Source organism: Pectinophora gossypiella, chromosome 19 (genome assembly GCF_024362695.1).
Source record: "Pectinophora gossypiella chromosome 19, ilPecGoss1.1, whole genome shotgun sequence".
In the NCBI taxonomy this organism is placed as follows: domain Eukaryota; kingdom Metazoa; phylum Arthropoda; class Insecta; order Lepidoptera; family Gelechiidae; genus Pectinophora; species Pectinophora gossypiella.
In genome coordinates, this window is record NC_065422.1 from 6,740,291 (window position 1) to 6,755,826 (window position 15,536).

Here is a 15,536-nt window from a genome sequence, read left to right on the forward strand (position 1 = left end):
TATGATATGGTAATGAATGAGTATTTACTTGTGTTCGAAATACTGAAGCAATCAATCAATCAATTAACAAAGCATTCATTCATTTTTTTATATATATACATATTATGTTGAAAACGACTTTATAAATGAATTAAGTAGGTATGTAAGTTCTATACAATCTGCCTGACACTTCAGGGTACAGGCGTATGCCTTGTGTCGTGGTTCACGCCGCGACTTGTGCTAAGTGAGGCCCTTTTATCTCAGGACGTCCACCACCACCTTATGATCATTTCGACAAACATCCTGCTTTTTTGTAAATGTTTTAGTGGAAAGATATGATGTTGTTGTCTTTTTTTTTGTATGTGGCGTCCTTTTATAATAAACTTTTTCTATTCTATTCTATTCCATGTTATGTTATTTTGAGTACCTACCTAAACAAATAGATAAGTACACTTTTTATTGTTTCTTTCTTCCGAAAGACCTTTGTTCTGTGAATTATAATTACATTGATTTACCTCTGCCGTAGATACAGCGCTTGATACGAAAATGCGGCGAAAACATGGCGCATTTATACTATGATAACATGCACAATGTCATTACTTATTAGAAATACGATGTTCCAACCTTCTTTTTATCGCTTTCATCATCATCATCATTGGCCTTATACGTCTGTTTCAGACGATTTATGACGTCATTGCCTCAAAGAAATGCACTTTCTTTCATGGCTGTGCAAGCCAATCCTAGATCGGAAAACTCTACCGCACACTCTGCAGGAGAAGTCTCCAACTGGCTATCGCTTTGAGCTTCTATTTTTGCAAGATTTTACCACGCACTTCCCCGTGTTGCCAGTTCGCGCACTGAAGTAAAGAACTGTCAACGTCTCGGTATCTTCACAGTTAACGGCCAGGGTGAACTAGTCTTGGTTGATTTTGGCGAAGAAAGATGATGAACCAAGAGCACTGTGGGTCCGTGGGGCCGGAGGTCCGTGTTGCTCTATATGATGAACCGAATGGTGACAGTCGACACAGATAGACAAGGACAACAGTCCCTGTCGAGCGAAATTGAAATTAAAGCATTACTTTTTATTGAGATTGCTGTTTAGCAATAAAGCTGCCCTTCGTTATTATGTTCTTTAGTCTTAACAGTCAACAGAAAAACAGTTTATTGGAGCAGGGGAGTAAAGTAAAGTATGCTCCTTAAGGCTAGTTTCTAATAAAAAAAATATCTGCTTCCCCAAGATTCAGGCATTGCCTAGTTTGGGGACCCCTGTACAACTCCTGAATTCTAATTAGTTTATAAGCACACCTTTAGTTTTAAGTAAACATATATTTTTGTATTTCTCTTATTTTGTGCAATAAAGTTATTATTATTATTATTATAATTAATTCTTTATTAAAATTTCATAAATAACTATAAAAACTTAGTCTAATTACACATAGATACAAAATGATAATTAAATGATTTTTAAATTAATCCAACATCAAATCAATCAATTCAAATCCTCGTGTCATTCCCGGCGCAAAGGTGCCCATCAAACTAGCCGCATTATTATTATTACCTCCATCTGATTGAAGGAGGAAGACCTGAGCCCAGCAGTGGAACTTATTAGGCTGTTTATGTTAATGGTACTCACATCAATCATAGCATAGGAGTTGGACATCATGGCGATTAGGAGGTTCAAGAGCACGATGACGTTGATGACGGAGTACGAGCCGAACATCAGCAGCCCCCAGAACCGTGTGTAGCTCTTGATGCCGGCCAGCTCGAAGTTCTCCAAGCCCACCATGCCGAACGAGGCCCAGAAGAGAGATTGGGACGCTTCGAATACACTATGGGAGAAAAATAAGTGGTCTTATGTACTTATGTTTATGTATTTTTAATGAACCATGTCCGGCGCCTATCGCGGGTCAATAGTAGCTCTGACACCAGGTCTGATGAAGTCAGTCATTGATCTCACAACCCACACAAGAGAAGAAAAATAAGTAATGTTTATTTATTCTTGCACATAGGACAACACAAAACACAATTTGATAAAAAAAGAGATACGAAATAATTGGGTAGTTTCCTATGATTACTAAATAAAAACAGAACTAAAGGTGACAAAAAATCGCTTTCCTTTTTCTATTTAACTTACTTATTTAAGAATCTTAATAAAGTAAAATGTTTTTGTCACGTTTCTCTATGACGTCATAGGTTGATTTTTCATACAAATTCCATAGTAATTTCGTGTTTTGACGTTTAGTGAAAAGTAACCGATTTGACTAGTTGGAAACTACCCTAAGTGCAAACCATAATAATATTTCTTATGACTGTATGAAAAAATATTAAAGCGGTTCACAGAATACATCTACTTAGCAAGTTTCAACAGTACCTATAGCTCTTATAACATAAACATAAACTGCCTATATACGTTCCACTGCTGGGCACAGGCCTCCCCTCAATCAACCGGAGGGGGTATGGAGCATACTCCACCACGCTGATCCTATGAGGGTTGGTGGAGGTGTTTTTACGGCTAATAGCCGGGACCAACGGTTTAACGCGCCCTCCGAAGCACGGAATCGTCTTACATTTTCGGACAATCAGGTGATCCGATTCAAGCCTGAAAAGTCCTTACCAAACAAAGGATAGTCTCACAAAGTGATTTCGACAATGTCCCCGTCGGGAATCGAACTCTTATATATATAGCTCTTACAGTTTCGGAAAAAAGTGGCTGTGACATACGGACGGACGGACAGACAGACGTGACGAATCCATAAGAGTTCCGTTTTTGCCATTTGGCTACGGAACCCCAAAACTGTCTAATTAGAACAGATAACGTCGTCTCTTATCAATGGATGGAAAAAAATAAAGATATTATTGCTGTGTAATATACGACATCGTCACACCCATAATCTTTTTATTGTTTTACCAAAGTAATAATAAACATTTTACAATCAAAAACGGTGTCTCATAAACCTATCGACAGGTTTTTCTGTACACCGCAACTCATCGTCTGTTTTTGTTTTTGTAGTAAGTAAAACCATAAAGTCTAATAAAATCAGTTGGGGCTCTCGAAAAATCAATAAGGATTACAAGTGTGATTGTATTCAAAGAGCAACACTATCTTTATTATCATATTTCAAACCAGATTTCTCTGAACGAATTATTGAATTTATCGATAGTTCTTTTATCGACAATGGGTACAACCACAATGTGACGTCTCACATTTTCACGCCGGGCGCCCCGCAAGAATTGTCAGAAAGTGTTGTATTGGCAAACAATACTAAACTTGGTCTTTGTGGCAAACTAAGGCCATGGCTACTCCCCTCCGGTATGCGGAGCTCCGTGTTGCTCTATGGATTGTATTCAAGAAACTATGAGGATAATAATTTACGAAAATAATTACTGCCTGTCACAGTACAATACAGTCAAGGCTGTATGGTCCTCAGATCTTTGCCTGCCTTATATAAGGCGAATTTAAACAACAACAAAAATTGTTATGTACACGAAATAGTCGTATAATACGTGGATGTACATTAACCGGACTCTTCATTTTCAGTCAGTATTCTTGTAAGTAAAATAATAGTACGGTAGTATGGACAAAGCATTAGAAATAAATAAAACACGATTGAACATAAATGACCTGCTATAATAAACATCTGAAACACCGTACTTAATGAAAAATTTTACAAAATTAATAACAAATATCCAAAAAATCATAAACCAAAGTTTAAGCGTGGGTCAAAATATGAGAACTCTTTTGAATATCTAATACGCATGATAGTCCATGGTCTCCCGCAGAGTCATGCAGTCTACCTCATCAATCTTCAACGTATTCATCTTGACGTTGATGTCTTCCTCCAGTTGAATCTGGGTTTGCAAGAGATAGCGCAGTGAAGAAGTAGCCTCGTGAAGCATTTGCTGCAATTGCTCAGTGCTGTATCGCAGCATCTCGCACTCGTAAAACAACGCCTGACCACCAGGATCCCGGACTAATTCAGCTCCTACCCTTTGAGCTCGTCTTCCGAGCCTCGTATGAGCTAAGGCCACATGACCCTCTTTATCAGCTAAAGCCTTCTGCAACATCAGTATGTTGTTCTGCATGTCAGCAATCTTTTGAGTTGTTTCCCGATGCATATCCTCAAGCTTCGCCTTCGCTCGTTTTGTATCTTCAATGCGTTCTTGGAACTCGTGGTTGCATTTCCTGTACGCGGCCCAAAGGTCATCTATGACCTGCTTCAGCAAAGTGTCCACGTATATACGAATCGGTCGCGCAGAGGTCACTTCTCTTGCAGCCAATTGGATATTCTTCGCCGAGTACGCGTTATATTCATCAGCAGATATATTCGCCGGATCCAGGTTTGCGTAACCCTCGTAGATGGAAAGGCAGAGGTCAGTGTGTTTGAGTGAGAGATTGCCCTTGTCTATGTCGATGGCTGCTTGCTTGTATTGCAGGTCGCGGTCGAGGAGGTATCTTGTGGAGCGTAGACGTCGCATCTGCTCGTTCAACTGCTCAAGCACTCTGGTCAGCAGACTCTGACCTCCAAGAATGGTATTGACCTCTTGCTGTAAAGCGTGTTCCACTTCATCGACCACCAAATCGATGCCAAGTCGCCCGTCTCTGAGCATAAGGCATTTCCGACAAATAGTCAACGCGTTGGCCTGTAACGAAGCCAGGCAATCTTGTAGTCTCACCTTGTACATGTTAAGGGCTTCTAGCTCGAGACAGATTTCCTTTCTTTGTATTTCGAGCTCGTTCTTGTTGAAGGCGATGTTACCGATGCGCTCCTCGATGCGGTGGTCGGAAGTTGCCTTCATGATGTCCGATCGCTCATCGGTCTCGTCCCGGATGCGCTTGCATTCTCCGATGACCCTGTCTGCCAGCTGTTGCTGGTCCTCCGAGTTCCTGCATCGCTGGTCGTTGCTCAGCCGCCACTCCGCAAGCGTGAACTTCGCGCTCCTAGGCGGCAAGCAAACTATCGCCTGCTCCGCAAATCTGGTAGTAGCAACAGGCGCCCCTATAACGTGACGCACGCCAAATTGCGCCTCCCCCATTTTGATAAACTAAATAATAATTTTACCCCTAAATTAAATCCAAAACGCAAAGAGTATCACATGAAAAATCTGCCATCCGAAGTGAGGATTGACAAAACTGTTTTACCGTTGTCATGGAAACGGCCTCAGGAAACCGGAGTGTGTAACCAAAGGTAACCAACGTAACCAACCAATAATTTGATTGCAAGGAAAACATCTTCTCGTCGTTCAAGGAAAACATAGCTACCTAGCAAACGAGGTTCGAACAAACACGGCATGCATGTGAATTGATTTTATTTAGAGGTTTGGTTCTTTCCTCAAGAGTTATATTTATATAATATCGTCGTACTATGTTGTTTCTCTTTATTTTGATCAGAATAATAATGGGTGGAAGATGTAATTGTGCCTCGGTAACAAAGATAAAAGATCAGAAGAGTCTGTTATCCATGAAATTAGATCGTTAAACGAATGCTCTGTACAGCGCCATCTACATTTATTGTAGGGAACGTGGCCTGGAAAATCCCTCATCAACCTGAATGTATCATAAAGAGCAAATAGGGCGCGCTCATTACGATAATAGACGGATAAAAACAATACAAGATTTAACAAGAAATTATCGTACGAAAGAGCCTTTTTCATGAAATCACATTACGATGTGATTTTTGTTAAAAAATACCTTGCGATAGAAAAGCTAGTTTAAATCCATGTGATTTTATTTTACGGTTTTCACTATAAAAGTTGGGTTCGAAACTCGGTGGGGACATATTACAAAAATCACTTTGTGATCCCTAGTTTGGTTAGGACATTACAGACTGATCATCTGATTGTCGGAAAGTAAGATGATCAGTGCTTCGGAAGGCACGTTAAGCCATTGGTCACGGTTAGTACGTAGTATATGAGTCATGTCAGAGGAGTTTGGCTGGTTAATAAGAATCCTGATACCAGGGTTACCCATATGATAAGAAGGTCTTTAAATATTATTAGCGTGGTACTAACTCATCTAGCTGCTACTGGGCGTAGGACTCACTTCCCGAAGCTCCTCCACTTCATGCAGGAGTCCCCAGCGTTGTCCCAGTCAGGTAGACCTCCAGGCAGCACGTAGCACTTGCGCTTCTCAAGATCAGCGAAGTACCACAGCAGTTGGTTCAAACCTGATGTAAATAAAGGTTAGGTTATATATATTGTAAGGAAAACGAATTTCGAGCGCTGGCAATACTGATGGCACCGACTGGAGGTCACGTGGTCTACCATAAAACGTCACTTTCAATTCTACTTCAGCTTTGGCGCTAAACGGAAGATATTTGTTATATTTACGTGTACTTGGTAAAAATATAACCTTATTGCGTTGAATCAGTGTTTTTCTGGGCTTTCTCCTTCAGCTCAGAAGCGGGATAAAGGACTTGTACCCACGTAAGTTGTTATTAATTGACTCTAATTCGTATTTTGGTGCTGTGTTGTGAAAACCGTTACGTGATATTTTTTTTGGTTTGAAATGGGCCGACATAAGAAGAATAAACGTAAACATAATGACGACGATGGTGACCGCGAATCTCGTTTGCGACGTAAATTATTAAAACATATTGAAACTCGACGATTAACGGAACGTTTGTTGCAATTAGAAAAAGAAGTTTTTCGTAATCGTAATTCAATTGTGAGGGAAGCTAAAGATGCATCCGCGGGCTATAACGATACGGATAATAGTGTACTTTCCGGTACTTTTACTCCGCCACTACCGCCATCAGTTACGGAAAATGTTCAAACCAAAGGTGACGTCATAACGGCTATGCCGTCGGTTGACATTTCGGTCCCCGCCAATAATGTGTCGTCTAATATATGCAATTCAAACCTGGACTTGGATGTAAATAACTATCGGCTGGTATCGGACTCTGCCGCGCACGGTTCAAACGTGTCTAGTTGCGCCACGGGAGGTATCGCCGTGCCGAATATCACTGCGCCGAGTTGCGCCGCGCCGAGTTGTGCCGCGCCGGTTAGCGCCGCACCTAGTTGCGCCGCGCCCATGCATGCTACGCAGGTTAACACCACTTTCGGACGCGCTGCGCTTAAGAGCGCGAATTCTATGCCGCCACCCGCACCAGCGGTACTTGCATCGGCGCCCTCGTCAATTATAGGTGCAGACAGGAATTCTGTTATCATATCGCACATAGTGCCTCCGCAGTTAAATTCAGCGCCCCCTTCTATTGCTACTTCTGCTAATCCGGGTGGATCTCAGCCGGTGCTATCACCGTACTATTCTGACACGGTAACTACACAACAACCGTCACACTCTTCGGTAAAATATGTAGGACGTAATGACCCCGTACCCGATTTTGATCCACAAACTTCAATGATTACGATGGAGCAATGGATTAGGAAAATTGAAGGAATTTCTAATATGTACGGTTGGGACGAAAAGACGGTTATATTCAATTGTTCATCGAAACTTAAAGGCTATGCCCGCAAGTGGTATGATCAACTCACTGATTTAAATTTAAACTGGCCCGAGTGGAAAATGCGTTTGCTGACTGCTTTTCCTTCCAACCGGAGTAAACTGACGATGATGCGTGATCTTGTTAATATTGTACGTCGTCCTGAACAAGATTATTTACAATTTTATTATGACAAGCTAGCTTTGGGTAACGCTTGTGGTATACCTGAGTCCCTGGTTACGGAAGCGATCATTGGAACTATCGGTGACAAACTCGTTGAAGTCGGTGCGATTTCTGCAGGCTGTCGTGACCCATCCAACCTTTTGCGGTACTTATCGTCACTGAGGCATCCCACGCTTGTTAACACATACCATAATAAAAATAGCGGTGGTTTTGATAATTCAAAAATTAAATGCAATATATGTAAACGTCGTGGTCACTTTGCAGCAAAGTGTACACAAAAGGTTCAAGCGAAACAAGATAAATCGGCATTGGTCTGCACTTTTTGCAATAAACGTGGTCATGATGAAAATGATTGTTATACCAAAAACAAAATATGTTCCTACTGTAGTAAAACCGGGCATATTAAAGATGAATGCTTCAAGCTTAAACAACGTAATGCAAAAAATGACAAGGCTCAAACTGTCCGCGTAATTAAAGATGCTTCAGGTAGTTCTAAATATTACATGGACATAAAAATTAATGACTTACCCACATATGCATTTGTTGACTTTGGCAGTTCATGTATAACAATAACGCATTCTATTGCTCAACAATTACATTTGAACATCCAACCCTGTGAATCTGGTAATGTTATTTGCGGCTTTGGTGGTTCGAAGATAACTCCGATCGGCGAGACATTGATAAAGGTTTGTGTTGACGAAGCTTCATGTGAAGCTAAGGCTTACATAGTTCCAGATAATGCTCAAGATATTGGAGTTATCGTCGGGCAACCATTTACCGAATACCCGAACGTATATGTTATTAAAACACCTACCTCGTTAAAAATATATAACGATAACTATTTGGATGTCCTACCTACGGTATGTGAAGACATTGAACGCGTAAAGTTTATTACCGATGAAGATGATCCAATTATTTTGCAACCTGGGGTAAATAAAATCGTACTCTCGTGTGCCGATCCCGTATCTGGGCCCGTTTTAATACATGCCGCGGAATATGGAACACCTAGAGCTGAATGTGTTATTCCGCAATGTGAAACTGATGTTATGGACGGGAAGGCTACAGTACATGTGATTAACATCAGTAACAGTACGTTTACTTTGCCAAGTAGTCAGTGTGTCGCACGAGCGACAATTATAGACGGAAATAATGAGTATAAAATTGGTGACAATTTGGAACCTGATGTTGTATCTGATTTAAAAGCGATATTGCGAGAATATTCTGATTGTTTCTCTGGGGATGATAGTAAGATAGGCAAGTGTTCAGTTAAAATGCACATTGAGCTAACGGACAAAAAAACCTATTTATTATCGTCCGTATAGGATGTCGGTTACCGATCGCGAGAAGGTTCGTAATATTGTAAATGATTTGATAGATAAAGGCATTGTAGAGCAATCAAATTCTCCATATGCGAGCCCAGTATTACTTGTGCCGAAGAAATCAGGCGAGCCACGCATGTGCGTAGACTACCGTGCGGTGAATAAGGTCACTAAAAAGGAACGGTATCCATTGCCGTTAATCCAAGACCAATTGGACAGGTTATCTAAACAACGTGTGTTTTCTTGCCTTGATATTAAATCTGCGTATCATTGCATCCAAATAGATGACGAAAGCAAACAATTTACCGCTTTTATAACCCCCGATGGTCATTTTCAATACACGCGCATGAGTTTCGGTCTCGTGAATGCACCGTCGGTGTTCCAACGTGCAATGGATGACATATTAGGTCCGCTAAGATTCAAGTTTGCTACTGCATACCTAGATGATGTACTCGTTTATGCTGAGAATCACTCTGATGCGTTAGAACGCCTCAGGACAGTTCTGGAACGGATAAGGGACGCAAATATGACTTTACGGCTAGACAAGTGTTCTTTTCTAGTTCCTCGTATTGAGTACTTGGGCCACGAAGTTTGTAATGGTGAAGTCAGGCCATCCAAGTACAAACTTGATGCTGTGCGTGATTTTAAAGTACCCCAGAATGTTCATCAGGCGCGACAATTCATGGGCCTGGCAAATTATTTTAGAAAATATGTGCCTGGTTTTGCGTCCATTGCCCGTCCCATAACAACTCTTACGAAAAAGGATCAACCCTGGATTTGGGGTCCGGAGCAGTCGCAAGCGTTTGAGCGTATAAAGTCAATTTTGATTGCACAACCTGTTTTGGCATTGTTTAACCCTGATTATGATACACAAATTCACACGGATGCGTCTAAAATGGGTTTAGGCGGAATTTTGATGCAAAAACAGCCTGACGGTGCGTGGAAACCCGTCGCGTACGCAAGTCGTCAGACTACACCGGCCGAGCAGAAATACCACAGCTTCGAACTCGAGACGTTAGCCGTGGTTATGAGCTTAGAGAAATTCAAGGTTTATGTCTCGGGATTGAAGTTTGTCATAGTGACTGACTGCAGCGCCTTGCGTTGGACATGGTCAAAACGCGACTTGTCTCCACGTATCGCTCGCTGGTGGTTAGATGTACAACATTTTGATTTTGAAGTAGAGTATCGTGCTGGTAGATCTATGGCTCACGTGGACGCATTGAGTCGTAATCCCGCGAACACAGTAATGCGTTTCACAGAAAAAGATTTAATAGAAAGCATACAACAGGATGACGACTCAATTCGTTCCACCATGGTTCAATTAAAAGATGAAATCAGTAAAGGCAATTTGACCGGGCTAGACAAAGATTACTGTATCGAGAATAACATTCTATTTCGCAAAATAAATAAAGATAAAAAGGTTGTGGTGCCACGAATATGTCGTTGGTCTCTGGTACAAAGTTTCCATGATAATAACAGTCACGTTAATTTTAATAAGACTTACGAAGCAGTGAAAGCCAAATATTGGTTTAGTGGTATGCGACGATTTATACAAAAGTATGTGCAAGGCTGTATTTCATGCCAATACGCCAAAAAACCAACGGGACGTAAAGTAGGTCTATTACATCCCATCGAAAAGGTGGCAGTACCCTTCCACACGTTGCACGTAGACCACCTTGGTCCGTTTTGTAAAGGTTCTACTGGCAAAATGCATATACTGGCTATAATCGATGCATTTACGAGGTTTATTTGGTTAGAGGCTGTGCGTGATGTGAGTTGCAAGTTTGTGCTGCAGACTTTTGACAATTTGATAAAAACTTTTGGTGTACCAAGCCGCATTATCAGCGATCGTGGCAAAGCTTTTAATTGCAAGGATTTTAAAGATTATTGTGTGCAACGCCAAATTAAACACGTGATGACCGCTGTTGCAAGCCCTCGCGCGAACGGGCAGGTAGAACGGTTCAACCGAACTATACTCGATGCTTTAGTAGCCTATGTTGGTGATGACCAAAACGATTGGGAAAAATATTTACCCAGAGTTCAATTGGGATTGAACTCAAATATTAACAACACTACCGGCAAAACTCCATTGGAGTTACTTTTTGGTTTTCGACCGAGACTTGTGGGTGATATCGTTGCGCCCTCCAAATCAACAGACCTAGCAGAAATGAGAGAGGTTGCTTCTACACGTTCCTCTAAATTGTCCCAACAATCGAAACGAAGCTTTGACCAAAAGAGGCGTGATGAAGCCCCTTTTAAAATAGGGGATATGGTTCTTGCAGAAAGAAAAATTATCCGCAAGGGTTTACGAAGTGGTAAATTGATGCCCCGTTTTGATGGACCATTTACCATCATTAAGGTACTGCCTCATGATCGGTATGTTATTAAAAGTGACAAAGGTCGAAGCCGATCCTATGAGAACGTCCTAGCCAGGGACAAGTTAAAACCTTTCAGAGTTGACCGGAACACTCCTTCTGATTCCGATTAAGAATGGAATCTTGTTGAGGATGATTATTAGTGTACCTACTCTTGTATTTTTTTTGTCATAAGGATATTATTTGTTCATTAAATCATTTCTTATTATGATCGATCTTTACATACTTGAGCGCTAAGCCTTAAGAGGCATGATCGTAATCTGTTTTGATGGATTGGAGCTGGTGGAAGAACCTTTAGAGGTTCTCAAGCACCGCTCATTGTAAACGGTCAATTTGATGCATGCAAACCTTAAGAGGTTGGAGTGATATGTCGCGACATTGTTCTAACAGATGTGTACCTTTCGTGGGAGACCATCTTGGTTGGCTTTAAGAGGCCGCTTGTATAATATGGCATTAAGAAGCCATTGATTGTTCAGCTTTAAGAGGCTGACTGTACGCTGTGGCATTAAGAAGTCATTGACGAGGCTGGTTGTACATTACCTAGTTATTATGACATTAAGAAGTCATTCTAGTTGTCTTTCAGAGGACGTGGAGTGATAGCATTAAGAAGCTTGATATCGTTTTATGGATCATTAAGAAGATTCATTTCTTTTTCTGACGTAAACCTTAAGAGGTTGTGACGTCACCAATAGTACTACTACATCGACGGCTCCGCGAGGCGCGCAGCAGCACCAGGACGGCCGACTGTAAGGAAAACGAATTTCGAGCGCTGGCAATACTGATGGCACCGACTGGAGGTCACGTGGTCTACCATAAAACGTCACTTTCAATTCTACTTCAGCTTTGGCGCTAAACGGAAGATATTTGTTATATTTACGTGTACTTGGTAAAAATATAACCTTATTGCGTTGAATCAGTGTTTTTCTGGGCTTTCTCCTTCAATATATATTTTCTCGTGTGGGTGGTAAGGTCAATGACCGACTTCCATCAGTCCCTAATCTGTCCTTACCCTGTCGGGTTAAATGAATGAATGAATAAATTTATGTATGTATTTAATTTTATATAAACTTTACTTGTTGAAATGCATTCAGTCCACACGCAGATTTGAATTTGGAAGGATTATAAAACCACGGAAGTACCTAAGTAGACAGATACTCTTATCTGGCACCATAGAATAAACAACAATATTACATATACGTAGAAGGGACACACCGTACTGAGATAGGAGCAAAATTGATTTCCCTCACCACCACAATGGTGGCCACTTTAGTCTATTATACCGGAAGCCAAATGTCTGTCCCGCTCGCACGCATGGGGTAGAACGGCACAAGGTAAGAACAAGATTTTTGTATAGAGTGTCCGAGCTGTGCCAGCATTAAAAAATACTAGTCGCACACGAACTTACCACAAGCAAACGCGAAGAGCACCAAACTATAGATGAAGAAGAATTTGACGATATCGATGACCATACGGCCCAGCGAGATCTGCAGCGGCCCCAAGTGAGGATTTATGGAGAACAGATGCACCAGCTTCAACGCGCTGTGGGAAAACAACCAATGAAAGGCTTTATAAAAAGTTCGAGTAGGTGTCTTTTTTGACATGACTCTGTCGTGACTTGTTGCGCTACTTGGCCAAGCAATTAGAGACTTCAGCAAATACAGTAGAACACGTTCAGCTGCTTATCCTCCTGACTATTTCGTAAAAACCGACAGAGATATTCTGCTCTTCCTAATATTATAAGCCACTATATTGGTAATCGATTACCATATGATTGACCATATTTATCTACATCAATGATTTCATATCAAAAAAGGCTTGAAATGATCAGAACTTACCTTAAGTTCTGATCATTTCTGGTTCTACTCAGTCAATTAAGGATTCTGGGCATGACCTTATGTACATATGGCTTTACCTGAAAATATTAGCAGCTGCAAACAGTCCCTCAGCTATCAATTGAGGATCAAAAGCATCCCAGTTCTCCCGGGGTATAAACTTCGTCTGAGGGTCACGCCGGATCTGGGCGGCCTGTTGGAGGTAGGCAGCGAACCGGAGGAGCGCCACCGCCACGTATAAAGAGTTCCTGGTAAAGTCGATGAAGTTCCACATATTCCGGAGATACGAGCGAATACCCTCAATGTAGATCTCCTGAGTCTCTTCCCAGATGAACCCTGAATGGAGAAGTAATGAGCATACTTAAGTAATAAAAATGAAACCAGCCCTCGCGGCATGGCAACCGCGCCGCGCCCGGCGCGAAATAAGATATTGAGCCGTGCGACGTCTATCCACGATTCGCTGCGACTATTGCTCGAAAACTCTCGATATAAACCGCAAGCACGATTACCCTAGAAAGCCTGCGAACATGTAAAAATTTTCGCAGGCTTTTTTTTTTTTGAGTTTGAGATTTAGGATACATTTATTTGTCAACACCGAAAGTTACAGCAAATGGTCTTCTGATTCTGTTCTGCCCACCAGTCATTCAAGGTGTGGACATAAATATAGACTTGTCCAGGCAATATTTACCCCAATCACAACATTACGCAACAAATAAAAAGGACAATAGACGCCCTTACTACTAAACTTGCAATGTCTTCCAGACAACCAGGCTTACCAAGGACATAGACGACGACCACGAGCTCCAAGTAAGTAGGTCCGTTGCCCCGTTGCTTGAGCAGTTCCTTCTCCAATTCCTTAACCATCCACTCTGGGCCAAATAGCTGGATGGCCTGCACCTCCGCTCTTTGTGACACCAAAATCAAGATCACTGCGATATAAGGACAAAGGGAGTAAGTAGATTACTTATTTTGGACCTAAGCTTCAAACCTGCCTCGCATCCATCTTAGAACTTTGCATCAAAAGTGTTTCCAAGCTATCTTCTGACTACTTCTAACCAACCCACCTCGTAGGGATTGCGAGCATATGCTCTACCAATGCAATATATGGAGTCTGCTAAAGATGCAGTTTACAAAACTTTAGTGATCGTTACTTTTTAAACGATAACGCTTGACATTAAAGAAAACTACAACTACCCATTTATCGCATCGGGTCCAATCAACAAGCTTCTCTGGATCACCAAGTTCATCCAGAAATAGATGATGTTTTTTTTTTAATTTATTAGGTTTACCAACAGTTACAACAATGTTACTACGCTTATTCAACAAACATAGGTGTTATTCTAAATGCGTAACCAATTAAAGGTAAACACAGCTAACAATTTTTATAAACTTATCAAGCTAAAAGTAACGAGTGGGGGTGTGTGTGTGTGTGTGTGTGTGTGTGTGTGTGTATGTGTGTGTGTGTGGGTGTGTGGGTGTTTACGTGTGCCACAATAAGTATATATATGTATATAGTATATAAACATAGATACATACAATATAATATACATAAATTTTAATATCAGCCACCTTAAATTGAGAACCCTGTTGATCCTGCATTAAATGATAAAAAATGATGATGTTATAACTTGGGGGGTAATTAACTAGGTGGTTATATTTATATTTCTCTTTTTGCCTCTAGATAAGGCTACCAACATACTTACACAGAAAGAACAAGTAGCTAGACGCATGAATCAAGAACTTCATAAACGGCTTCCGCATCAGTTTACCAGTAGCACAGTTAGGGGCGATCATATAAAGCATGCAGTAGAATGGGAACAGCAGAGCCACGCGGCAGATGATCATTATCTTCTCCATCGCAGTCTTCCTTCTGAAGCCAGGGACGCCTTCATACCAGATCGATGCCAGAAGTTGCTGGATGTTTGGGTGCGCTACGAACTGAGAAGCAAATGGTATACATTTTCAAATAAGCGATAACGAACTCTGAATGGCAGAGTGAGTCGCTTCATGGATTACTAAAATATTGTTATCCCAAAACCTTATCCGTCTCGAAATATTTCTATAACGTCGCTCTAAAGCAAAACTAGAAAAGCGCCTTTTTGAGAAATCGCATTCGAATGTAATTTTTGTTAACAAAACCTCGCAATAGACGAGTTGGTTTCAATCGAGGTGAAAATTGTGATCTGAATTTTTATCCGGATTGAAATTAATTGAAAGAAATTGAAGTTCTGTTACAGAAAATCACATTAGGATGTGTTTTTTGAAAAAGGCGCCCGGCCAAGTAGTTAATGCCATCTGCGGCAAATCTACAATAAGTCACGTCAAAAACAGACAGACAGACAGACTGCGCGACAGCAGCAACAGCGTCCTGAGGGCGGTAGCCGACAGTGGGGATTGTCCACTGATCGG

The 15,536-nt window shown here is 41.2% G+C and overlaps 2 protein-coding genes across 5 annotated transcripts in view; both read right to left on the reverse strand.

Annotated features, from left to right (window-relative positions):
• LOC126375447 (transient-receptor-potential-like protein) overlaps positions 1-15,536 on the reverse strand; it is a 43,340-nt gene that overhangs the window by 14,667 nt on the left and 13,137 nt on the right. For all 4 annotated transcript variants that reach the window (XR_007567596.1, XM_050022366.1, XM_050022368.1 and 1 more), the window contains 6 exons: positions 14,831-15,065; positions 13,904-14,056; positions 13,208-13,463; positions 12,701-12,834; positions 6,020-6,143; positions 1,613-1,808 (listed from right to left, as the gene is read on the reverse strand). Coding sequence is in view for 3 of the 4 variants with exons in the window: in XM_050022366.1 (XP_049878323.1) it covers positions 1,613-1,808; positions 6,020-6,143; positions 12,701-12,834; positions 13,208-13,463; positions 13,904-14,056; positions 14,831-15,065 (1,098 nt within the window). In the remaining variant the exon portion in view is untranslated. The remainder of the gene's footprint in view (positions 1-1,612; positions 1,809-6,019; positions 6,144-12,700; positions 12,835-13,207; positions 13,464-13,903; positions 14,057-14,830; positions 15,066-15,536) is intronic.
• LOC126375511 (tektin-1) lies at positions 3,713-5,077 on the reverse strand. The gene has a single exon (XM_050022475.1). The coding sequence runs from the start codon at positions 5,011-5,013 to the stop codon at positions 3,727-3,729; it is 1,287 nt and encodes a 428-aa protein (XP_049878432.1). The 5' UTR covers positions 5,014-5,077; the 3' UTR covers positions 3,713-3,726.